General features: G+C 39.6%; 1 protein-coding gene across 1 annotated transcript; it reads left to right on the top strand.

The window, feature by feature from the left end:
* The first annotated feature begins 878 nt into the window (after positions 1 to 878).
* SH3BP2 (SH3 domain binding protein 2) lies at positions 879 to 16,832 on the top strand. Its single transcript, XM_065405430.1, has 12 exons — positions 879 to 1,018; positions 2,172 to 2,274; positions 5,287 to 5,404; positions 5,972 to 6,042; positions 6,669 to 6,754; positions 8,401 to 8,469; positions 9,077 to 9,719; positions 13,820 to 13,928; positions 14,412 to 14,467; positions 15,831 to 15,912; positions 16,223 to 16,282; positions 16,695 to 16,832. The coding sequence occupies exons 1-12, from the start codon at positions 883 to 885 to the stop codon at positions 16,830 to 16,832; spliced, it is 1,671 nt and encodes a 556-aa protein (XP_065261502.1). The 5' UTR covers positions 879 to 882.
* Positions 16,833 to 25,701: the final 8,869 nt, after the last annotated feature.

Below are 25,701 nucleotides of genomic sequence, written 5' to 3'. Positions count from 1 at the left end.
AGCCTTGGGAATAATACAGCATTGTATGAGAAGGTCAAAGTTTCTATTCAGTTCATGGAGGGAGTTCTCGGTACTAGATAATTAAGGGATTTATCCAAGCCCTGCACAATGCATTTTAATGCCAGTTGAAGAAAGAAGGGTCTCTTTGTGATTATAACCAGGCTGATAAAACTAGTTATTAAGGAACTAATACTCTGTCGCATGTAAACTGTATAAGAAGGGAGAGCAGAAAGAGCTATAATTAACGTAGGCTGCCATTAAATGAAACGTCAAGGGAGGGTGAATTTGAGTTTGATTATATCCTCACTGTATTGCATGTGACACTAAAATCAATGTTATGTAATACACGCTCCGGTTTATAACAGTACAAAGAACTATGATAAATAAGAAATGAGGTGCACTCTGTATTTGAATCACAGTGTCACTTCTTTGTATATTGGGGGTAGACCTTAACCCTTCCGGCGGCAAGGCTATATACATTATTACTGGAAGTAGCAGGATATTAGGCAAAAGACAGTGGATAACTCTGAAAGACTGAGATTTGGGCCCCTGGGTTTTTTGTTTGTTTGTTTGTTTGTTCATGGAAATGTTTTCACTATGTGTTACTACAATGTGAAGTTAAACATCTTCTCTGGACCACTGTCATTACCTCGGTGATGTGTACAACAATAAACGGGGACTTTCTGCACCATATTTTTTTTTATGCATTGCAAACTTCCTGAAATCTCTGAGACACAAGTTTATGCCACATACTTGGCTGCTGTACTGTTAGTTATTTCCTTAAACATGTTTTCCAAACAAGCTTCCTTTCTGAAAATTCATTTCTTAAAGCAAAATATACATACAACGCGAAACACTTCTTTCATTCTAAATTGCAGAACAATGGCCACAGGAGAGCAGCACTGGCCAGTCCCAATGAAGGCAATTGGAGCACAGAACCTACTGACAATGCCTGGGGGAGTTACAAAGTCAGGATACCTGCACAAAAAAGGAGGCACCCAGCTGCAGATCTTAAAATGTAAGTTGGGGAAGATATTAACTGGACTGCATCCGATTGCTTTAAATGCTTGCGTTTGTGGACAATGACAGGCAGGCAGTTAGTGTTACTGTGTTTATAATGAAGCTTCCCCTTTCATGTGTTTTGTTCGTTTTGGATTTAATTTTACAGCAATATCTTGCTGAATTAATTAAACATCCTAAAGATGATGCTTTCTTGTTTTGGAAGATTAATTTTTTTAGATGGGAGGTGGGGTGAGGATGTGCATTTGTTTCTTCCCTCTAGTTTGTTGGATTTGGATGTCAATGCCTCCAAAAATAAGATTGAGAAAATGAATCTACTTTCTCTCCAGTGTATTTGGAATACCTCATTTATTTCAAACATTTTGGTCCATTATTTTCAAAACAAAGTTCTAGTCAACTTCTTGTCCAGATTGGAATGTATGAAATCTATTATTCTGAACTCCCCAAAACCCCCCACCTAAAGATTTAGAGTAAACATATTTTTCATATCAGTAATTGCTCCTGGAATCCACATACCTTTAAAGTAAGAAATTCAAGGCTGTGTGTTTTCTTTGTTTCTAGGAAATACATAAAATATATTTTCATCATAACAGATATGAAAAAAAAATGCTTGTGATATAGGAAGGAGGAACACTGGAATTTGATTTTTTTTTTTTTTAAACCACTCAGTTTTATTGCCAACTTCTCTAACTATATAAAGCCAAGGGAGGCTTAGTTCTGGTTTTGGGGTCAGTGTGAACATGTTTTGATTTTAGTTTCAGTCTAGAAGTGTGGCTTTTTTCAGAGATCGGGTGTTGTTGGCCTTTGGCTATATTCCTTGGATGTGGTTTCGGATGCAGTCTCATGCTAGTGCTTTCCTCCACTAGAGAAATGCAGGTATAGGTCAGCCTTACATTCTTTGAAGTACCTCCCAAATCCCCTTCAGAGCAGCTGTCTCTCAAATGAAAAGAACTGACAGCACGCTGCATTCTGATAGGCTTATGAGTTGACTGCAGTATCATGTGACTTGTCATTCAGCTAATTGATTATTTTTTTATAATCCTCTATTAAACTAGGCAGAACTGCGTAATTCAGACAGAATTGTTTGAAAGTGCTTAATAATTCACTCATTTTGAGTTTTTTTTTTTTTTCCCTCCACCTTCTCTTTCAAGGGCCACTGAGATTTGTGATTATCCATGAGGGATGTATTTACTACTTTAAGACTAGCACATCTGCATCTCCACAGGGTGCTTTCTCTTTAAATGGCTATAACAGGTGAGTGGTACAAAATATTTATATTCTACACAGACACCGTTTAATGATGAAAGCATGGCTTTTACTTAAGTTGAAGTAACATTGACTCAGGGAAAAGTAACTTTTTCTGGTTATACAGATTTTGTTAATTATAGTTTCCTTAAGGAACATTTATGCACCCACAGTGACATTTCACTAAGGATTATTCCATTCACTCCATACACATCAAATGGTGATCAGGCAGTTGGGAAAGGGATCTTGGGGTTGCCTTTTCAAGCTGCAAACTGTTGGCATTATGTCATCTGAATAAACTGTTTTGTCAACATAAATGCCCTTAGAGACATAGGCTATGTGCCAAAGGCACATGCTCTTATAAATACATATTCACTACAGATGGTTTCAGTAATACTGCTGGTGTCTGTGTTTAATTCAGGGAGGAGAACCTACATTAACTCCATAATACAGGCAGACTTCTCACTGTTGCTGTTGGTGTTGCACTATATTGCAATATGAGATCTCTGCTCCAATAGGTAATATGATGTTTTTCCTTACTGGAAGATCCTATTCCTTTCACCTTTTACCATTTCTTCAGAGAAGCTGTCAAAATTCTAACAAATAGGATCAACTTGATTTCTGATTTACACTGATAGATGTAGCCTTTTTGTTTTTGGCAGATGTTATCACAGTCCCCATGTTTTCTAATTATCTTAATCATCATCAAAAAATAATAGAAATACTTTTGGAGTTAACTGATTCAGCAGTGCCAGCCAATGTTGCCTCCTTATAGAGGGCATGCTATGAAGGAAACAATACAAAACCACCCATGTGATCATAAACAAGAGAATATGCATGCAAAAATCTGTAACCCATCTAGCTATGTATGTGATATGTAAATTAAATATTTGCTTTTAAAATCGGTGATGACAAATCTAATTGACACATGCTTTCAAGCTGTACAGCACTGTCAAAATTTTATATCTGTGGAGAGTATATATGAGTCACATTAATAAATCAAAACTGATTTATAAAAACAGCACTATAGTTACTGCCAATACAAGACCAAACTGGATACAGAATCTGGAGTACATTGCCATGTTAGTCTCAACCACTGAAATCAAGATCTGCTCTAGGAATTATTTTGGGAAAGTTCTATGGCTTGTGTTATACAGGAGGTCAGATTGGATTATCACAGTGGTCCCTTCTGGCCTTGGAATCTACAGATCTATGAATTGTATTATTTTTCTACTGATTCTTCACTCTAATGCCACATATGCATTCTCATACTTTATTTGTAGGGGATTTTCAGCCTTAAAGTATTGGTAATGTCTGACAGTTCTTCAACGGTGCTAAACAACTCTTAAGGGAAAATAGCAGAAAACACCTTATCCAATTAAAAGTGCACAGAGAATTTATATAAACAGAATAAAGTTAACTGAGTTGAAATTTGGCCATGATACTAGGGTTAACACCCCTGTTCATGTGAAATACAGCCTGGGAATTGTCATTGACATGGGTGATGTATTGATTTATATATTTATATTATACCACCACCCCAAAGCCCTAGGAATTAGGGACATATTGTGCTTGGTGTTGTACAAACCCAGACATAAACACTGTCCCTGCCCCAAATATTAAATAAAAAGCTTACAATCTAAGAAAATGTGTGCAACTCTCATTCATATCAATGGGAGTTGCACATGCTTGTCTGAAAAGAGGATCTGGGTCTTTGAGTAGACCTTGGTTTTATATCTCACGTTCAACAGTCCTGTGTCTAAAAGAACAGAGGAGCATTGCGTTCAAGTGACTCAGAAGGAAGAGTGATGTCACATGACTCACCAACACCAGTTTTAAAGCACCTTGGGTATTTCTTACACTGACTTCCTTATGTCTTTCTTTAGTAACAGAACATGTTCCTGTTGCACTTTTAACCTTTTCTGTGCAAACACCATGTCAGCAAACTGTAGCCTAGAGTTTAAAATTAGACAAGGAATCTAGAAAGATCTATGGCCAGATATTCAAAAGTGTTCAGCAGTCCTCAATGGCAGCTGCTGCGTGTTGGCCAGATTTAAAAAAAAATATTCAACTTTGCTGCCTAAATGAGAGCAGAGTGCTTCTGAAAATCTGTCCCTGGAATTCAAAATCCAACTGGCTCAAGGTCTTCTAATGAGTTAGTGACTCTAGGAAAGGGTGTTCTTTAGAAGGAAAATAGCATTGAAAAGAGGTGGGGGAACAAAAAAAAAATTCCTAATCAGAGCCATGAACTGTGATGGTAGTCGTAAGCCTAGTTCCCTTTGGCTTTTGTGAATACAAGTATTTTTTCAGACTACCAAAAATCTTAGCACTGAGAGCCCCAAGCCTCTTTTTCTCTCCCCCAAATCCCATGTTGTGAATTTGTAAGTGATTTCCATGTGAGATCTGTCTGAGTTGTGCACCTGAAAGTAAGGTCTTACCTGGTGAGGAGGGGAAAACAGAAACAACTCTATCTAACCTAGCTCCTCAAAGGAGCTGAATGATGCATGTCATTAAGCATCAGTTGTTTTAAAAGGACTGTCTTACACTAAAATGAGTGGAAAGGCAAAATAAGGCCTAAAGTTAATATTAATTCTCCTTTATGTTCATGGAAAAGCAGTGTAATGAATTTCCCTTGCGAGGACACCTGAAATGAGGAGTACGACCACACAAATGCCTCCTGCCATGATATAAAATTGGAGTACACTAATATAACAAAATTAAAAATCTATAATGAACAAGTTTGTTATAAATGTAGCAGGTATCCTTTTTGGTGATTTTGCTAGTGAATGATATCTCCCTTTCTCTTTGGCTAGCATCCTTCATTAGCACTACTCTTTCCTCCGTTTTCATTAGATAAATACTGCAGATAGCACTATGGGTATTAGATTTTCTTTAGCCTTTTGGCAAAGTTGATTTGAAGGGCCATTTTCTAGCTGAGCATTAGGACCCTACATTTACCTGCACAACAGAAATAACTGCATTGACTAGGCTTTTTACGCTGTTGCTTGTTCTGTTTCTCAGGGTTATGCGGGCAGCGGAGGAGACAACATCAAACAACGTGTTTCCTTTCAAATTAGTTCATATTAGCAAGAAGCACAGGACCTGGTTTTTTTCTGCCTCCTCCGAAGATGAAAGAAAGGTGAATAACTTCCCATGACCCAAGAATATATTTCAAGGGGGGGGGGGGGGGGAAATGAATGTTTTCATAGGAATTTAGCAATTGGGTGCCTAATTCTCTTAATGTGATTTGGGCACCTAAGTCCTTGGCCTCATTTGAAAAGCCCAAGTTCTCACTATTGTGCTAATCCAAATATTGGTACAGCATTTCATGTCTTCATAACCATATTTTTGGTTCAAGAAATAAACACTATAAAAGTTTTTATGAATATGGAAAATGACTTTGTAAAAGCCTTTCCCCATATAAAATGGGAATATTAAATTACCTGGCTTTCTAAGTAGCAGTTGGAGATCTGTAGACCAAAAGTTCAGTAAGTGGTAAGTAACATCATTTTTAGACTGTTATAACACTTTATATGTTCAAAGCACAGGAACTAACAAATCCTTAGAACACCCTTGTGAGTGAGTAAACGTTATTATGCAGTCAGCCCATAATTGCTAGCACCTCCAGCCTTTCAGAGGGCAGACACTTTATTCGTTTCTTTACTAAAAGCAATAGAGTAAGTTTACATGAAATTGTTTCTTTTAGAACTGGATGGTCTCACTGAGGAGTGAAATAGATTACTACCATGACAAGAAGGAAACAGTAACAGATTTAAGGTATGCACCTGCTAATTCTAGAGTCACTTTCTTGATTCTTGCACTTTATCAAAAATTCCTTAGTAAAGAGCAAGGCCCTTGTTTTTATTAGGCATTGCTGCATTCAGCGTTTAAATCCCCTTGAGGAGATTTAGACTCCTAAATCTTTTTTGAAAATGAGATTTGGGCTCCTAAATCAGTTGGCCTTGTGATGCTGAGCGCAGTAACACCTAAAAAAACACCTTTAAACATCTGGGCCCATATGTTTATAAAGTTGCTTCCCATTCTTTGCACCTGATGACAAAACATGATTTTTTTGTTTTGTTTTATTGCCATTAAACAATAGCAAGTAAAGTAATTCCTAACTATGTCTGACTTTCTGACTACATAGGTTAAGGGATATCACAACAAAAAATAAACCTTTTTATAAAGAGAACTTAAAATGTCAACTTTATAAGTCCTTAAAAATGAGAAGTATTTATTTGGCTGTTAATTGAAAAATGAGACTAGATCAGTTTTTCTGCTGCTTTCAATATTCTAATACCAGCACATGCTAATGTGTTCTTAACCTGAATAGCTAATGTTAAATCCCGTTAAGGCAACAGTGCACCTCTTACTATAAAATCCTTTTCCTTTTCTTTGTGTAGTGACTCTGGTTCTGATGCAGACAGTTTCTATGGCTCAGTAGAACGCCCCATCAATATCAACTATTCTCATTCAACAGAAAATGAAGGTGAGACTTTAATTTTGAATGTTTCCCTCTTTTACTCCTTATCCTATCAATAAATGAGACTTTTTGATCACTCTTTCCTCCTCAAATCACTCTGAGTTTGCAGCACTTTTACTGGCTTAAAAAAATTCAAATAGCTCATATATCATAAGAATGTTTGGCCTAGTATTACAATAGAAAATTGTTAATGCCTATGATAACATTACAATACATGCAAGATTGCAATAATTGTAAAATAAGGGACATTTGGGGTCAGATTCTGAGAGATGCTCAGCATCCTAAACCCCCAGTGAAGTCAGTGGCAATTGAAGAAGCAACCTTACAAGGGTTGCTGAGCACTGTAAAAGATTGTGCTCTTAGTAGTTGTCCATCAATTTAATGTCAGAAAGTCGTTCTCTTAGCCCATACATCTGACTTAAGGGTGGATGAAGACACTTCTTTTTGGAACATTCAGCCATGTCTGTCTGCCCTGTATGGGAATGCCAAATGATCTTTATTAAAGCTGACAATGAGAGTGATTAAATCCCCTTTACTTTTACAGGAGCCACCTAGAGCTATAATCACTTAAATATAATAAGTTCTAAAAACTTAAAAAGAAGCAATGCAGTGAATTATGTGGACTTTTAGCATGACTTTTTATAAACCACCTGCTTCCGGCACAGACTGTAAAGTTAACCCATTAACCAAGCAGTCATTCGCGTTGTCTTAGAATATTTTTGCATCTGGAGGAGTCCTCCTTTCACAACTGAAAAAGGAATGAGTTGTTGTTAGGGCCTCATAGACTAGCTGGGTTGAGTAGGCCTATGACAAAGACACTGGGTATAATTTTCAATGGGACTTAGGCTTGTAAGGGTATGTCTACACTACAAACTCTGGGGACGATGCTGAGAATGGAGTTTCAAAAGCCTTTATGTCACTTATGGTATGCCTATACTTCAGGTAAACTCCTGCGGCTGGCCCATGTCAGCTGACTTGGGCTGCAGGGCTGTAGAACTGCGGTGTAGCCCAGACTCTGGAACTATACCCATTCATAGGGTCCCAGGCTCAAATGTATATACTGTAATTTTAGAGCCCCGCAGCCTGAGTCAGCTGACATGGGCCAGCCATGGGTGTTTAACTGCACTATAGACATACCCTAAGGGCATGTCTACACTTACTGGTAGATCGAGTGTCGATTTACTGCATCTGGTGAAGACAAGCTAAATCAATAGGAGAGCACTCTGCCATTGATTTGTGTACTCCACCCCCCAGCCCACCCCGAGAAGGGAAGTTAATGGGAGATGTTCTTCCATCCACACAGCGCAGCGTAGCCACCGTGGTAAGTGGATCTAACTACGTCAACTTCAGTTGCGTTATTCACATAACTGAAGTTGCACAAGGGCTGGTCTACACTACCGCAGTAAATCGATCTAACTTACACAACTGTGGAGAAAGCTGAAAGTTGGCGCCTGTGGTTATATCCTGAGTGAAACTAGCCAAAATGACTTAATCTTCTGTCTTGTGTTTTCCCTTGTAATGGAACCAGATTTTCATTAATTAAAAAAAAAAAAAAAAAAAAAATTAAATAAAAATCAGCATATGCATGTTCCCTGTGATCTGATCCCAATGAGTACTTTACAGTTTTAAACACATTTTAATTGTATCTGCAGATTATGACCAGGAAGAAGATGAGGAATCTTACTTACAGCCAGATTCTACGGATTTAGTTAGACCAGATGGTAAGACAATATTCACCAGTCATGATACCCTTTAAAGATCTCAGGTAAAGGTGACATTCGTGTGAAATATAAAAACATCTGTAGGCTGATGCTTTAACTCAGTATGCTTGAAGCGCCATGGGTAGTTACAATAATTGTGAAGCAATGCATAAGTGGAGCCTTATCCTGAGAGGTACTCACTGTCTAAACTCCCAGTGAAACCAGTGGCAGTTGAGGAAGCCAAGAACATTAGAGAAAGTGCTGAGTACCTTTAAAAGATTGTGTTTCTATCCATTGTCAGCCAGCTGAATATTGGAAGGTCTTGCTGCTAGTCCATAGGTCTGTCAAAAGGATGGATGATTCTTTTCAACATAGTTCTCCTTCCATCCTAACCTAGGCAAAACACCCAATGAAGTTAATGTGACTTGTGCCTGAGTAAGGACTGCAGGGTTTGGCCCTTAGTAAAGTCCAGAATTGTGTTTCAAAGTTAAGTGTCCATCTGGCACTGATAGGTGCTCTAAAATATCCTAAATCAAGTAGAAACTTCACTTCAAACAAAAGGAGAGTAGAATCTTATTTTCAATTTTTAAATTTAATTCCTCATGTTCTGTGGGGTTTTCTTACACAGATAACATGATCCTCCCGCCAGCCTATCCGCCACCTCCAGTTCCTCACATCAGAAAAGTTGCCTATGCAGACACAAGGGTGCACTCCTTCGCAGGCCAGCCCATAGGGCCTATGCTTCCTCCAACACCTCCTAAAAGAAGCTTACCTGATAGAAAACCAGAGGACCTCTTAAATATAAGGGGAGAATCCCAGTTTCACTGCAGAACCGAGTCAAATCTAAAAATACTGCCATCAAACCGTAGAGTAAGTGACCTACCACCGCCGGTTCCCCCTATGCCTCATCTCAAAAATCCTGCCTGTGTCAAAGAAAGCTGCTTGCCCTCAGCAGAGATTCTACCTCTATCCCGCATTTTAACGGCCAGTGAAGGATGCGAGAGGCTAAAACAATTGAACCTTTCCCCACGGGCCCCACCTCCATTACCAATCAACAAACCCAAGTTATCAGAATTAACGGAGAAGCCAGTGGAGGCCAAAATGCCAAAAGAACGCAGCAAACCTGGGATGTTTATTCCACAAGTGCCAGTGGAGGCCAGAGCACCAAAAGAACATGGCAAACCTGGACTGTTCGTGCCACAAGTGCTACCTAAACCGCCTGTGCCTGTATTCAAATCTAGATCAGAGAAATCTTTACTTCCCCAGTTACAGTAAGTATGAAAACAGATCAAACTTTCTGTAGCATATTTACCAAATGATATCTCTGATACTTAGTTCATCAGGTCTAAGTCAGCAGTCTCCCTCTCCCCCAAGCTTTGCAGTAAAGTTACAGCATGTTTTTGTAATGTTCATTAGTGAAAGTAAATAAACCAATTCTTAGTTTTACTGTTGTACACCAACTTGATATGATACTTCTCAAGGGGATATAGAACAGATGCAGTTTGGTTGATTGTAAGTCATGATACATGTAAGCATGATCCAGGGTGACATGAAGAAGATTGAGGTGTTAATGCCTATTTTGCTTCAGTCTTCCCTAAAAAGGTTAATGGTGACCAGATACTCAACACAATCAACATTAATTAAGAACAAGGGGGAAGAAATGCAAGCCAAAATAGGGAAAGATCTAAATATTCTTTATCCTGATAAGTTGGATGTATTCATGTTAGCAGGGCCTTATGAAATTGATCCTAGAATACCTAAGGAACTAGCTGAAGCAGTCTTAGAACTGTTAGCAATTTTCTTTGAGACCTCCTGGAGGATGGATGAGGTCCCAGAGGACTGGAGGAGGGCAAACATAGTACCTATAGTTAAAAAGGGGAATAAAGAAGATCCTGGGAATTATAGACTAGTCAGTCTAACCTTGATACCTGGAAAGATACTGAAACAAATTATTAAACAATCAATTTGTAAGCACCTGGAGGATAATAGGTATATTAAGAATAGCCAGTATGAATTTGTCAAGACTAATGACAAATTAGTGACTTAGATATTGGCATAGAAAGTACGCTTATTAAGTTTGCGGATGATACCAAACTGGGAGGGATTGCAACTGCTTTGGAGGACAGGGTCATAATTCAAAATGATCTGGACAAATTGGAGAAATGGTCTCAGGTAAACAGGATGAAGTTTAACAAAGACAAATGCAAAGTGCTCCACTTAGGAAGGAACAATCAGTTTCACACATACAGAATGGGAAGAGACTGTCTAGGAAGGAGTACGGCAGAAAGGGATCTAGGGGTTATAGTGGACCACAAGCTAAATATGAGTCAACAGTGTGATGCTGTTGCAAAAAAAAGCAAACGTGATTCTGAGATGTATTAACAGGTGTGTTGTGAGCAAGACACGAGAAGTCATTCTTCTGCTCTACTCTGCGCTGGTTAGGCCTCAACTGGAGTATTGTGTCCAGTTCTGGGCACCGCATTTCAAGAAAGATGTGGAGAAATTGGAGAGGGTCCAGAGAAGAGCAACAAGAATGATTAAAGGTCTTGAGAACATGACCTATGAAGGAAGGCTGAAAGAATTGGGTTTGTTTAATTTGGAAAAGAGAAGACTGAGAGGGGACATGATAGCAGTTTTCAGGTATCTAAAAGGGTGTCATGAGGAGGAGGGAGAAAACTTGTTCACCTTAGCCTCCAAGGATAGAACAAGAAGCAATGGGCTTAAACTGCAGCAAGTGAGGTTTAGGTTGGACATTAGGAAAAAGTTCCTAACTGTCAGGGTGGTTAAACACTGGAATAAACTGCCTAGGGAGGTTGTGGAATCTCCATCTCTGGAGATATTTAAGAGTAGGTTAGATAAATGTCTATCAGGGATGGTCTAGACAGTATTTGGTCCTGCCATGAGGGGGCAGGGGACTGGACTTGATGACCTCTCGAGATCCCTTCCAGTCCTAGAATCTATGAATCTATAAGAACAGATCATGCCATTTACTTGCCTTGTGGTGGTGGGGGGGAAGCAGTAGATATTAATATATTTTGATTTTTTAGTAAGGCTTTCAACACAGTCCCCCACAACATTCTATTAAGCAAACCAGGGAAATATGGTCAAGATTAGTAGTTTTCAACTTGTGGTCCCCCGACCCCTGTGGCTCCACAGACTAACGGCAGGTCTTCACTACCCGCCAGATCGGCGGGTAGTGATCGATCTATCGGGGATTGATTTAGCGCGTCTCGTGTAGACGCAGATAAATCGATCCCCGAACACGCTCCCCGTCGACTCCGGAACTCCAGCTCGCAAGAGACGGAAGCGGAGTCAATGGGGGAGTGGCAGTGGTCGACTCGCCGCCGTCCTCACGGCCAGGTAAGTCAACCTAAGATACGCCGACTTCAGCTACGCTATTCGCGTAGCTGAAGTTGCATATCTTAGGTCGACACACACCCCACCCCACCCCTCCCACTGTAGACCAGGGCTTAGATTTCTAAATCTCCATTTGAAATGTTTTAGGGGTCTGCAATTAAAACAAGGGTGAAAACCACTGATCTAGATGAAATTACTATAAGGTGGGTACAAGTCTGGTTGAAAGACTGTACTCAGAGTAGTTGTTAATGGTTAGCTGTCAATTTGGGTGGGCATATCTGTCCCACAGGGATCAGTCCTGGGTCATTTTCATTAATGACTTGGATAATGGAGTGGAGAATATGCTTATAAAATTTGCAGATGACACCACTGCAAGCACTTTGGAAGACAGGATTAGAATTCAAAATGACCTTGACAAGTTGGAGAATTGGTCTGAAATCAGCAAGGTGAAGTCAATGAAGACAAATGCAAAGTATTTCACTTAGGAAGGAAAAATCAAATGCATGACTACAAAATGGGAATACCTGGCTAGGTAGTAGTACTGAAAAGGATCTGGGTGTTATAGTGGATTACAAATTATATATAAGTCAACAATGTGATGCAGTTGCAAAAAATCTAATATCATATTGGGGTGTTTTAGAATCATAGAATCATAGAATATCAGGGTTGGAAGGGACCTGAGGCGGTCATCTAGTCCAACCCCCTGCTCAAAGCAGGACCAATCCCCAAATGGCCCCCTCAAGGATTAAACTCACAACCCTGGGTTTAGCAGGCCAATGCTCAAACCACTGAGCTATCCCAATACAATACAGGAGTATTGTATGTAAGACGCAGGAGGTAAACGTCCCGCTCTACTTGGCACTGATGTAGCCTCAGCTGGAGTACTGTGTCCAGTTCTGGGCGCCATACTTTAGAAAAGATGACAAATTGGAGGGAGTCCAGAGGAGAGCAATAAAAATGATAAAAAGGTTTAGAAAGCCTGACCTATGAGACAAAGTTTAAAAAAAAAAACAAAAAACCCAAAACTTGGGCATGTTTAGTCTTGAGAAAAGAAGACTGGTTGGGGTCTAATAAGTCTTCACTGTCCTCTTTATAACAGCCCTTAACATATTTGATCAATTGTTCTCTATGTCCACTGAAGGTAGGACCGGAAGTAATGAGCTTAATTTCCAGCAAGGGACATTTTAATTAGAGACTAGGAAAAACTTTCTAACTATAAAGGTAGTTAAGCTCTGGAATAGGTTTCTAAGGGAGGTTGTGGAATCCCCCATCTTTGGCAGTTTTTAAGAACAGGTTGGACAAACATGTCAGGAATGGTCTAGGTTTACTTTGTCTGCCTCAGCACAGGGGGCTGCACTTGATGACTTCTCAAGGTCCCTTCCAGCCCTATATTTTTGTGCTTCCATGTTTAAAAATTGCTACACTAAGGAATCTGTCTGGAAGTTTTATGGTATTCTCCTACTCTCTTCAGGGTGTGAATATGCCTGATGTTCCTTATGAGACATTATATAGTCATTGATTATGTCTGTAATCTTAACTGCACAGCATTTCAAAACCCTGCAACAAACTGGCTCTTGGAAATATTTCAGGAATAAGTATTAAACAACCGAAAGTAAAGCACATAAGAACAAAATGTATCTTGTCTGTGTGGGGTTATGCTGAAAAGATACAATAGAGTCTTAGACTGTAGCTGGTAAAAAGCCTTCACGTCAGGATTTCAACATGAACTGAAAAACTAGCTTTATGCTCTTAAAGCACACGCAGGCTCTTACAGAGAAGGAAATTAATGCTTCAGTGTAAGTACATTCTTTAGTAAGGGACTTGGGGTATGTCTGCAAAAATGTCCTTACGATTAAAGCCTCTATGTCCATCGCATTGCTCAGCAGTTTTGAAATGAATAATAAAAACTTTTAAATGACAAATAAGAAACTAACAGAAACTCACATCTGGTTCTGCGTTTGTCTCTTAATGCTTTTTCTGCAGAAACGTTCTTCAGTTTTGTTCTTTCTTCCAGGAGATCACCACCAGATGGGCAGAGTTTCCGAAGCTTCTCATTTGAGAAACCAGCATTACCTTCAAAGCAAAACAAGTCTGGTGAAGATTCAGATGAAGATTATGAAAAAGTAAGATCAGATGGCACATTCCTAAAGAGAACACTTCTAAGTTTTAGGGGATTGTAAATTTGGGCTTGAGTCAGGTCTGTAAGTTAGGAAGGAGTTAGTAGAATTAGTAACAATACTTCACTTAAGAATACTGCTCCACTGCACTGGCCAACTTTATGAGAGAGCTGATAACAGATTTTGATTCTAATGTCAGATATGCAAGAATGTATTAGCGCTTTTGAAGGAGCACACACTAGGGAATAATAATGTAGTAACAAAATCAGGAGACCACGGGTGTAATTTAATTATACAAAATATTTGCTGTACCGTAGAAGTTACCTGTAAAGTTTGGGCCTGAGTTTAGAGAATCCTAGGTAGCTGCAATATGTCAAAAGACTTTGCTTTGTTTCAGTTATTCCAATCATCTTTTTTAAATATTGATCATATAATTGCAGTTTACCTTACTTTACACATTTTAATTTTTTTTAAATGTTGTCTTAACAGGTTGAGCTGCCTAATTCAGTATTTGTCCAGACCTATGAATCCTTTGAAGTAGAAAGGTAAACTTAACTTTTTTTTCTTTTTTGAAAGAGGAGTTGCTTATAAATCCTCAAATAAAATGACCTGGAGTCTAGAAAACCATATTGTGAGAGTTAAGACTAGTAAATCAACCTGAGATTTCTACTGAACGCATGAAGTAATTTCCCATTAGTTGGTATATAAATAAAATATTACAATTCCTTTACATTGAAAACCAGTGGCCTCCAGGAAATCTAATTAAATGTTAAAGTATTGACCATAAAGTATTGACCATGGAAATAATGCATAAAATTGATACCATCATTGGGCTTTATATCTGGAATACCCTACTGGGACAATGAATTGGACTGGGGTCCGGCTTAGAGTTCTGTAGAACTTTTAAACTCTAGGTCACTGGTTCAAATGCAGCCCAAACTGGTAGTGACCAAAAGTCATTACAATGTGATGGCCATTTCATGACCTATATGAAATGAATGTGATGGTCTTAGTTTGGTTCCCAGGACAAGTGTCCTCAACAACAATTGACCTAAGCTTGTTGACAGTCCTCAGCAGAGAGGCCAATGATAGAAAGCATGCGACTGAATTGTCCTCTCATACCCTAAAGGTGATCCCTCCAAGTAAAAGCTGGAGAATTGGGGAAGGGGAGTGCAGTATGAGAAAATTGCACTACTACTGCCTACTCTATTTATTTATTTATTTATTTATTTATTTATTTATTTATTTATATATGGTACCATCCAATATATGCTAGTCAGTTTTGAATTACTCAGGAAGGTGATCCATGGATGCTCTGAGAAGCTGATAATCTAAAGAGAGACAGAGACATAGGTTAGGAGAAAGGGAACAACAGGCAATTTGACTTGATTCACTGGTCTGTGGAGAAATAGAGACCAGTCAGCACGTTTCATGAGCACAGAATCCATTTAAAAAAAAAATTGAGTCTAAAGTATTGTGGAAATATTAATCAACTGAGATCTTCACACCATCCATCTTAGGGAAATACAGATTGGGAAACTGAAGCAGAGAGTCCGTGATGTTTCGAAGGCCACACAGCAAGTTGGGGAGAGAGTAGAGATTAGAGACCTAGAGTTCCTTTTTTCCAGCCTGTGCGCAATCCACTAAGACATCGCTATCTATACACTAGCTGCTTAAGGACCCTAATGAGTCTTCCTAAAATGATGAGGTTCTATTAAGTGTCCATTACCATCGGTCTGTGAAACTGCCTTCCCAGCCTTTAATCAATTCTTAGGCTAAATCATTACAATCACTGAAATGATTATTTACATTAAGGATTTTGAGATATAGACATATTCATTCTATCCCAAATCTGTTAAGTTTGTTAGTATTTTCTGAATGTGATATTTAGTTTCCATATTATTTTAGGATGTTCAAATCTACCAACCCAAGAGGACATCCACAAAATGGATTATACTGTATTAGGAATTCATCTACCAAGCCTGGAAAGGTAATTCATAATAGGGGAACCTGTGCTATAAGTTAATTAAATGTAACTCCCATTTAATTGTTACTTGCAAATTAACAATATTGGAGTTTAATTACAGTAATGTATTTATTTAGCAATTTAGATATGCCCTTTTTTAAAAAGGGAAGTAGGTCTGAAGCAATAGCTGTACATCCTAACTTGCATAATGCTCAGTTATTTGAAAGAAATGTAACTGATTCCTTAAAGGTAGTTTTGAGTTTTTTCTTCATAAATTTGTTAGGAGGACTTTTTTTATGCGTTCTGAATGTAATGTTGCATTTTCTTTTTCAAGGTATTAGTTGTATGGGATGCATCTGCTGAGAAAGTGAGAAACTACAGAATCTTTGAAAAGGTTGGTATGAATGCTGTATATAAAAAGGGCCTCTGATATTTACACCTGCTCTAGATACATCATACAGTATCAGCCTAAGGCTTCCCATTACCTCCAAACACCCTCTCCTCTCCCCCCCCTCCAAAAAAAAAAAAGGGGGGGGTACTGATAGGCCTGAATTGCAAATATCAGATCTGGATTTAGAGCCTGAGATCTCCGATCTGGGCCTTCCATATATGGAGTCTATAATGTTCAGATCCAAATATGATCTTCAGTAAAATTACAGGGTGTTTGGATCCCCAGGTTTGGTTTGGGCTTATCATTTATGTGACATGAGCTAGTCAGGTACATAATATTTTGCAAAGTAGTGGTCTGTTTGAAAGGGCTTCATACGTGCCATTGATTACAGATGTGTTTTCTATCCCTACAACAGGATTCACAGTTTTACTTGGACTCAGAAACCATGTTCTGGAACGTTGGAAGTTTGGTTGAATACTACTGCACCCATGTCTTACCCAGCCATGACAGCTTGATTCTCAAATGTCCTTATGGCTACTGTGGACCCAGGTGACACAGCCTGTAAAATTAACTGACTGTAAGATCAAACACACTGTGGAAAAATGGGCACTTAGAGAGATGGTACTTTTTTCCCCAAAATTAAATAGGAATTCCCATGCCACTGGGTTTGATTTCCTGAACTTTGCACACAGAGACTGTTTCTGCCATTTGTTCTCCCACTGCCTACAGACTTGCATTTAAGTATCTCTTTGATAAGCCCTTCCGAACCAGACTGCTGGATTTCAGACCCTCATTACAGCTCTTTCTGTGAAAAAGGGCTGATCTGGCTATGCTGTGAAAGGTATTTACAAGACGTGCCCTTTGAGGAGCTGCTGCTGCTACTTTCCTAATCATGTGGATGTGAAGTTGGAGGAAGGATCTGGCCAAAGAGGCGTTGTGGACAAAACTATTAGGAAAGGAGAACTTTTGAAAGAAAAGCACTGTCCATTTGTGACAGAGAATACTAATTTTCTGACTCGTATTGCTCCTTGAGTCAGTACTGGTGCTTGACTGAGATTTTGTAATAGTTTATAATTAATCTGTAAATAACAAGGATGCATATGAAATAACTTGGTTCAATGTGGATATAGGAAATCAAGGAAGTGGACCTTGTAAGCCATGCCTTACAGAAGGCCCATCTCTAACTCCTGCAATCAGCCTCCCAGTGCCTGCAGTGGTATGCTCAGCTCTGATGGTGGGTGTGGAGTTTTACATATTGCTTACTGATAACCTCTCTGGACAATTGTGAACTAGTATTAAATTTGCTCCATCGGAAACCCCATTCACAAGTTCTCAATCGGAAAGATAGTTGCCATAAAACAACTTTTTCATGTATGTATGAAAGAAAAAAGGAGAGTATAGGCTGAAGTGGAGAATAATCTGCAGAGTTACCCAGATTGAGATTCACAGACTTCTCCCATATCACCACTATCAAAGGCAATAGGAAGGATGGTAAATAATACATAAAACTTCTATTAAATCACTTGGATGAAATTGTCAGCACATCAAATTCAGTATATGTAGAGCACACTGGTCCCATTATACATTGTGTAAATCACAAATTGTTCTTTCTATTGGTTTTAACAAATCTATTCAGTTTGGAGTCCTTGTATAAAATAAAGTGCTGTATTACAAATACCAAACCTACTATTCTCACTTCCTGTCAACTAAAATAAAACTGCAGCATTAACCTATTAATGGTAGGTGCGTGTAACTCTTGTTGACATATATTTGTGTAGGAAAATCCTAAAGCCAAGGTGTTAATAGGAAGAGCATCATTTCCACATAACTGACTTTTCCAGTGTATGTTGTTTAACAAGGGGAGGGAGGGGAAAAATACCCTACTTTAATGTCCGGTGTTTCTTAATTTTTGTGTCTCAAAAGTACTGTAATGGTAACATTGTGATGAGCTCAAACTCCGTAGAAGGAGAATAGAACTGATTCAAGTTTGTATGATAAGGTTTCTGAATCCAGATTGGTGAATAATCTCTCCTGCTGTTGGCTTTTATAACTTTATGCACACCAGGTTTTATTTCTGACACTGTTTGTATTTAAGTTATTTCATGCATTTAACAAAGGTGTTACATGGTAAGATTTTCTATTTATAAAAAGAATAAAAAGGGATCCACATTAGATATTACCTGTAATTGAATTCTCCTTTAGAAAAGAGAGATGTGATCTTTGAACTGGACTTGGAGCCAGAATCCTTGGGTTCAGCTCCCAGCTTTTGACACAGTGTATGGTTTTAGGCAAGTCACTTAATCTCTGTGCCCATCTTAAAGGACTGTTGTGAGTATAAACTAAGGCTCATATGGTGCTTGGAAAATGTAAAGCACTATGCAAGTGTTTGATATTATCTTTAATAAGTTAATATTTCTGAAGTTTTAATGGGAATCCTCTGGGTGTCTCTGCTTCTCCTCTAATATGAAGAGCTGAATGTGAAGCACACGGTCAATGAAGTGTTTGCAAAAAGTAATTAGAGCTGCTTCTACTCTATGTGGAGAGAACTAGCGTGAGGAGAGAGGATTGCTCAGAGATCACCCAGAAAATGTTTATTACTTTCGACCGCCGCTTTTTTTTTTTTAAAACAGATTTTATTCAAATGAATTCTGCCCTGTCTGAAAACAACTGACTAGGTCATACCAGACCATTGACACTTACAACATACTGTCTTGAAGGGAGCAGTTGGTTCAGATATAGAATTATACTAGCATTTTGTTTATTTCCTCCTACAACTAATATTATTCATCTCGAGTGCCTTAAACTGCAAAAGTACTTGCATAACCCAGTATAGTAAAACTACAGAACACTGTCTTGTGTAATATGTGAAATTTGCACACATGTAAATATTCATTTTGAATTACTGTCAATTTCCTTGTGATAAACCTATGAATGTATACATTTCTGAGGTAAATAAATTTTTAAGATGAATTCATACCGACTGTGTAATTTCATTGACCTACAATACACACTGAAAAGGAAACTTCTCCTTTTGTTGTGCTATCTTTAAGTAGCATCTGATTCTTTGATTTTGATTTTCAACACCATTGAGAAGTAATGTTGTATATGGAAAGATCTTTCAGAAAATCACTATTTCAGCAAATTGTGCATGAAGAACAGATTAGACAAACATCTGTCAGAGATGGTCTAGGCAGGAGTGGACCTATGCATTTTGCAAGCCAGAATGGAAAATATTTGCAGCAACCTCTTCCCTCCACCTCTGCTGAGAAGCTAAACAAAACAAAATATGGCTGGCCAATCAGCAAAATTGAACAAAGATACTCCCATGGAAGTTGGTGTTCTAGAACCAGCCCTGGGTCTAGGTATATTTAATCCTGCCTTAATGCTGAAAGATGGACGTAGATGACCTCTTGAGGTCCATTCCAACTCTACATTTCTACGATTCTGTGATCATGAAACTGTACCCTATTGTGAGGTGCATCAATAAATAAATATTAAGGGGGGGAAAAATCACTAAACATGGGGCCCTTAATGTAATTGAGAATCAGCCCAGCAAAGTGTAGTGGAACTGTCTGGATGCAGAGGTTATTTGATGCCCCTAAGGGAGTCCCATCATCTATATTCCATAATGGTGCCCCTAGCAGGAGACCCCCAACAGGCTACAGACTTGGTGGTTTGTTTAAGGTTCAGTCCCCAGCTGAGAGGATGTCGCTGAAGGCTCTGTGTAAGCTTGAAAGCTTGTCTCATCAACAGAAGTTGATCCAACAAGATATTACCTCACCCACCTTCTTCCTCTAATGTCCTGGAACCAACACGGCTACAACAATACTGCATACAATCATTGAAGTGAGGCAGTCTGTGCAGCAAAGATCTTGTCTAGATTTTATCACTCAGTTTGTGCTTCTACCGGATGTATTATACTAACTCTCACACCACTGATTGTGCTTGTCAGTGCTAGCCACTCTCATTAAGGTTTTTTTTTTTTTTTTTTTAACCCTTGCATCCAGAAGTAAGCACTGAAATGCTAATTTCACTTAAGGACACAAAATGCTGAGCGATGCCTATAGCAGAGAGATATGAAGAACATCTCTGGTGAATGGGCATGTGTGAATCAAGCAAGGAACAGAGTCTACATGAGGAACCTTCCACTGGGTTTATGGTGGGTGACAGTGGATCTGCCTACTTAACAGCACCCAACAACTGCTATCTCTTTTAAGATTTCAGAAGGACAGAGAAGGCCAATCAGCCAGTCTTCAGACTACAAGATGGAGGTAGTGAAATACTAGATATAATCCCTTCAAGAGCCAAGTAGAGGGAGAATATTATAGCTGTAGCCTCTAGTTAGTTCCTTCCCTGTCTATCTGAATGTGGGGTACATACATCCCATCACAAGCTTTTTATATCTTTTTAATTCCCCCAATAAAGCACCTTTAAAAGGCATTACCCAGCAAAGCCAAGAAAACAGAAGTTTGTAGGCCGAGCCAATTGGGAGATATGAGGCAAAAAACAGCTTACAAGACAAGAGACAACCGGTGGAGACAGACGGGGGAGCACAAACTAAGAGACAATACTGGTCAGCATGATTATGCAGCTGGTGTGCTAAAACCACTTCCATTTTAGCCTTGTAATCAGAATATTCATTTCTAGTGACAAATACTATCATGAGGAAGCTATAAACATTGAGATGTTGATAATTAAAATATTTTCAATTAGCTTTACTTGCTTTCTGTCCTTTGACAATGAAGGTGCTTGTACATTGTTCCTTTGTTACAGACGTCTCTGTGAAGTATTATACCCTTGATGTTTGTAGCTGGAGAGATTAAGCAGGTAAATTGAAGTTTACTTACATGTACATACAAAACAGTGTGATAACATATATGGTCTATGATGCTTCATGCTCTGAACATTTTATTGTCAAAGTTAACATTGCTTTTTTTTTTTTTTTTAGATTTCTTGAGCCTCTGTGGCAGTTATTTTGAATTTAGTGACATCAGCTGGTCAAGCAGTAGAATAGCACTGTGCAAGGCAAGTTCCACATCTGAATATATTCATCAAAGATTAGGTGATTTGGAAAAAAATCTTTGTTACATGAACTTTTGAAACCCTGTTACAGAAGCTAGGTCTTAAAGCTCAACTCTCAATATCAAGTGAAAACTTGATGGGATAGAACACTACCGTAACTGGCTTTGGGTGTAACATCATGTGACCAAATCCTGCTCACATTTCTCCTATAAGTAGTTCCACAGATGTCAGTAGCACTCCTTACTTGAATAAGACAGGATTTGGCCAAGGGAAAGACTGAGGCAAATTTCTTATGATATTCCTTATGTTTAAATTACTCTGGGAAAAACACTTTCCTATTACAGTATTTGCACAATGTTGGGCATTTGGTCTCTAGACAAATCAATATTTATTCTATCCCAAAACCTTACAGGATTGCTGCTGATTGTTGTGAAATTGAAATATTTTTGGATGGAAAACTGTTTGACCCCATATCAAACATATCTGATATCTCAAAAGGGTTTCTAGCCCCTTAAATGTTCAAAGTTTCCTTTAAAATTTGATGGGGCACTTTTTTATTTCGGCAATAGGAACATTTGGGGATGCCAGACTATTTGTACAGCTCATTAAATATAGAATAACTTTGTAGTTCTTCCATCTGAAAAACACTTTGCAAACCTTAGCTTCACCACACCTCTGTACCTCCATTTTTACAGCTGGGTAAACTGAAACACAGAGGTTCAGTGAGCTGAAGATCTATAGGAAGTCAGTTGTAGATCCAGGACAGAAATCAGGTCTGCTGACTCCCAATCTGTGCCTCAAACACAGGGCTATCCATTACTACCTATCCTGTATATACCCTAATTATAGCATCTAATCTCTGTTTATTAAGGGAGGTGGCCATGCAACCGGGTCATGACATGGTTCTTTCCCTGAGGGGCCTACAATCTAGACACTGCAAACAATTATTTCCATGTAGAACCTTATCACACATTCTCACTGAAGCCAATGGATTTTTCATGGAAACAGGATATTTGCTGTAGTAACTGTTCGCAGAATTAGCCCCTGAGTTAGATGCAACATGTTTTGAAGAAGGGGAGATGAAATTGAGTGAGGCAAAAAGAGCAAGTCAACAAATAAGATTAGGAGGCTAATGTGACTTTCAAAAAACAAGCATTGTTCCTTTTTAATTTGTCTAATGTATTTAAGAGGCAGTTTAATGTTTTCAGCTCTTGATTATAGCTGCTTTTCCTGCCTTTCGCTATCCACTCCACACTAACTACCCTCTAAACCAGTGGTCTTCAAACTGCAGGTCGCGACCCCCAGTGAGGCACTGGGTTGCGGCAGCTCTGGTCAGCACCGCCGACCGGGTCATTAAAAGTCCCGTCGGTGGTGCTATCTGGCTACGGCAGGCTAGTCCCTACCTGTTCTGACACCGTGCTGCACCCCCAGAAGCAGACAGCAGCAGGTCCAGCTCCTAGGCGGGGCAGGGGGAGGGAGGCACAGGGCTCTGTGTGCTGCCACAAGCACCGCCTCTGCACTCCCATTGGCCAATGGAAGCTGGGAGGAGCGGTGTCTGTGGGTGAGAGCCGCATGGAGCCATTTCCGTGCCTCCGCCTAGGAGTCAGACCTGCTGCTGGCCACTTCTGGGGCGCAGCGAGGTCCACGGTGCCAGGACAGGCAGGAAGCCTGCCTTAGCACCCCACTGCGCCGCTGACTGGGAGCTGCCCAAGGTAAGCCTGTGCCCCAATCCCCTGCCCCAGCCCTGAGCCCTCCTCAAACCTGGAGCCCCTTCCTTCACCCCAAACCTCTCATCCCTGGTCCCATCCCACAGCCTGCACCCCCATGCCCAGAACCCCCCTCAAACCCGGAGCCCCCTCCTGCACCCCAAACCTCTCAACCCTGGCCCCACCCCAGAGCCCACACCTCCAGCCCAGAGCCCTGACCCCCTCAGCACCCCAACCTCCTCCCCCATCCCAAAGCCCCCTCCCACACCCTGAACCCCTCATTCCCAGCCCCGCCCTGCAGCCCTCACTCCTGCATCCCAAAGCTCTGCCCCAGCTCTGAGCCCCCCCACACCCCAAACCCCTCATTCCCAGCTCCATTGGGTTGCAGGCATCAACAATTTTCTTCAACTGGGTCGCCAGAAAAAGTTTGAAAACCACTGCTCTAAACCCTTAATGTGACCAGTTCTTCCTTGGTATCAGTTTTGGCCCTCTTGTGTATTGAAACTGTTACCCACATAGACCACAACCCTGCAGGCTGTTCTGCATGGATGAACTCCTACACCCACACCACTCCATTAAAGTGGATGGGCCTTCACACTGGTGCGGGTGAGAACAGCTTGCAGGATTGAGACCTAATATACTGAATTACAGAAAACATGACAAAAGAGATACAGATGGCCTCACAAATTGTGAGTATGGTGCCTCAACAATCTCTTGTGATTTGTGCTTTTCTTATATCCGACTTCTGTTTGCCTTTCCAATGGCTGCCAGACACATACGGTATGTCTATGCTGCAGCTGGGAATGCACTTCCCAGCATGGGTAGACGGACACGCACTAGCTCTGCTCAAGCGAGCACACTAAAAATAGCAGTGTGGCTGTGGGGCACAGGTGGCTGCTTGAGCTACCTACCCAACCCCCGGGTACAAACTGGTGGTTAGCCCAAGCCACCACCCATGGCCCTGCAGACATGCTAACTCAAGTAGAGCTGGTGCATCTGTCTACCGGTGCGCTGAAGCACACTCCCAGCTCCAGTGTAGACATACTCATACAGTGATCACTTAAGTACTATTTTCAAATCATACCTAGGTATTCTTGAAAATGTTACTTTCTGTTTATTGCCTTCAATATCAGGCTTTTTCCTGAATGATGTTTTGCAGATTGTACCCATTTGGCTTGTAATCTCTTTTGGCCATATTCCATCCTCATCCTCCTTGCTTTACACATCCCTTGATTTCTTCAATTCTTCCTTTGATCTATTTGTAAATGTTCCTGACATTAGTTTCTCTTCAATTCTAACTGGGCTATGAAGAGTCCAAAACCTTTGCTACTTGCATTGTTCCTTTCTTTAATGCTCAAGGATGAGGAAGGTGTCCTTAGAGAGAGGATAAGAATCCCGTATCAATGAGTTTATTAAATATATCTAGTAACACTATAGCTACCATACAGGTCATTCATTTAAAGAACTCCACCCAAAATCTGTTAGGTACAGGATGTTTACAGGATTTTAAAAGTTGAGATGAGAATTGCAATTTCAGAGGCTCGCTTTCACTTCACAAAGGATTTTTCAAAAAAGTCATAGTATTTTAACAATTTAAAAAGAGAAAATTTGTCACTTGCCTTTGACCTTTTCCAGACCAATAATTACCAATGAAATCATCCTCCCCAAAATCTAGTGTTTTTACTGCAATCATTAACCAGCTTGATCTACTATTGTAGATTTACGTTTAGACTCATTACAGTGTTTAACAATGTATTTATTTTAGTGTGAAGCACAAAGTTATTATTTTTCAAGGTTAAATACATTATATGAAAATCTGGCAGCATCAATCATCCTTCTGATCCAGAAACTATACCCTATTTTCCTACCTGCTGTTTCAGTTCTTTTTAATTTATTTTTCAGATCAAATAAACTCCAGATGTGGATGTGTTTAGCTGTGGAGTGACATAATTCAAAGCCTAGAGATGGGCTTCAGCTAGGTGAGTAAAGCAGAATAGTTCTTCTGTATCTTAAGTTTCACAGGGAAGCTTTCATATAGGAAAGATTTGTTGGAATTTTTTTTTTCAATAGGCAGAAAATTTCCCCTCCTTATGTCACTAAAAATTTCATAAGGAACAACTCCTTCCTATAAAAAGTCAAAATGCACCTGGTCAAAGGTAAGGCTTATAACAGAACTCTTGGCACAACCTTAACTATACTATAACATGTCTGTACAAACTTTGGCAATTCTATACATAAAATATCCTTACGTAACAGTTAAGGCTGCTATGTGGAATTCAAAAGATAACGTTCGATTACACACATCATGTACCAGGAAAAAAAATCAAAGCATTAAAAGTTAGGGTAGTCTCAATGAAAAATTACCTTAAAGCATTCTGATACCAACCTTAGCTCTCAAATCATGCACACCTCCATTCTTACCAATAAACACAAAGGGGAAAGTGCTGCTATTTCAGTAAGATGCACAGAGCTTGTATCTAGACCCATATGCTCATTTTCATAAGGAAATTTTACCTTTATTAGTTTTTTTCCTCTTTGAGCCTTGTACAATTGGACTCCTGCGGTCAGGTCTTTCAGCAGTATTATCTGCAATGTGGGTCTTCTCTTTGTGGATCTACAGCAAGGGAGTGTGCAGGCTTAGATCTTCCCCTTCACGCCCCAGGGAAAAGCTAGCAGAGAGCTAATGAGGGGAGG

Source organism: Emys orbicularis, chromosome 5, assembly GCF_028017835.1.
Source record: "Emys orbicularis isolate rEmyOrb1 chromosome 5, rEmyOrb1.hap1, whole genome shotgun sequence".
In the NCBI taxonomy this organism is placed as follows: Eukaryota; Metazoa; Chordata; order Testudines; family Emydidae; genus Emys; species Emys orbicularis.
This window is presented reverse-complemented; position numbering and strand designations above follow the sequence as displayed.

Coding starts and splice junctions, on each gene's coding strand:
- SH3BP2 (XM_065405430.1), top strand. CDS start 883: ATGGCCACAGGAGAGCAGCACTGGCCAGTCCCAATGAAGGCAATTGGA. Junction 6,043..6,668: donor GAAACAGTAACAGATTTAAG/GTATGCACCTGC, acceptor TTCTTTGTGTAG/TGACTCTGGTTCTGATGCAG. Junction 6,755..8,400: donor TCATTCAACAGAAAATGAAG/GTGAGACTTTAA, acceptor TTGTATCTGCAG/ATTATGACCAGGAAGAAGAT.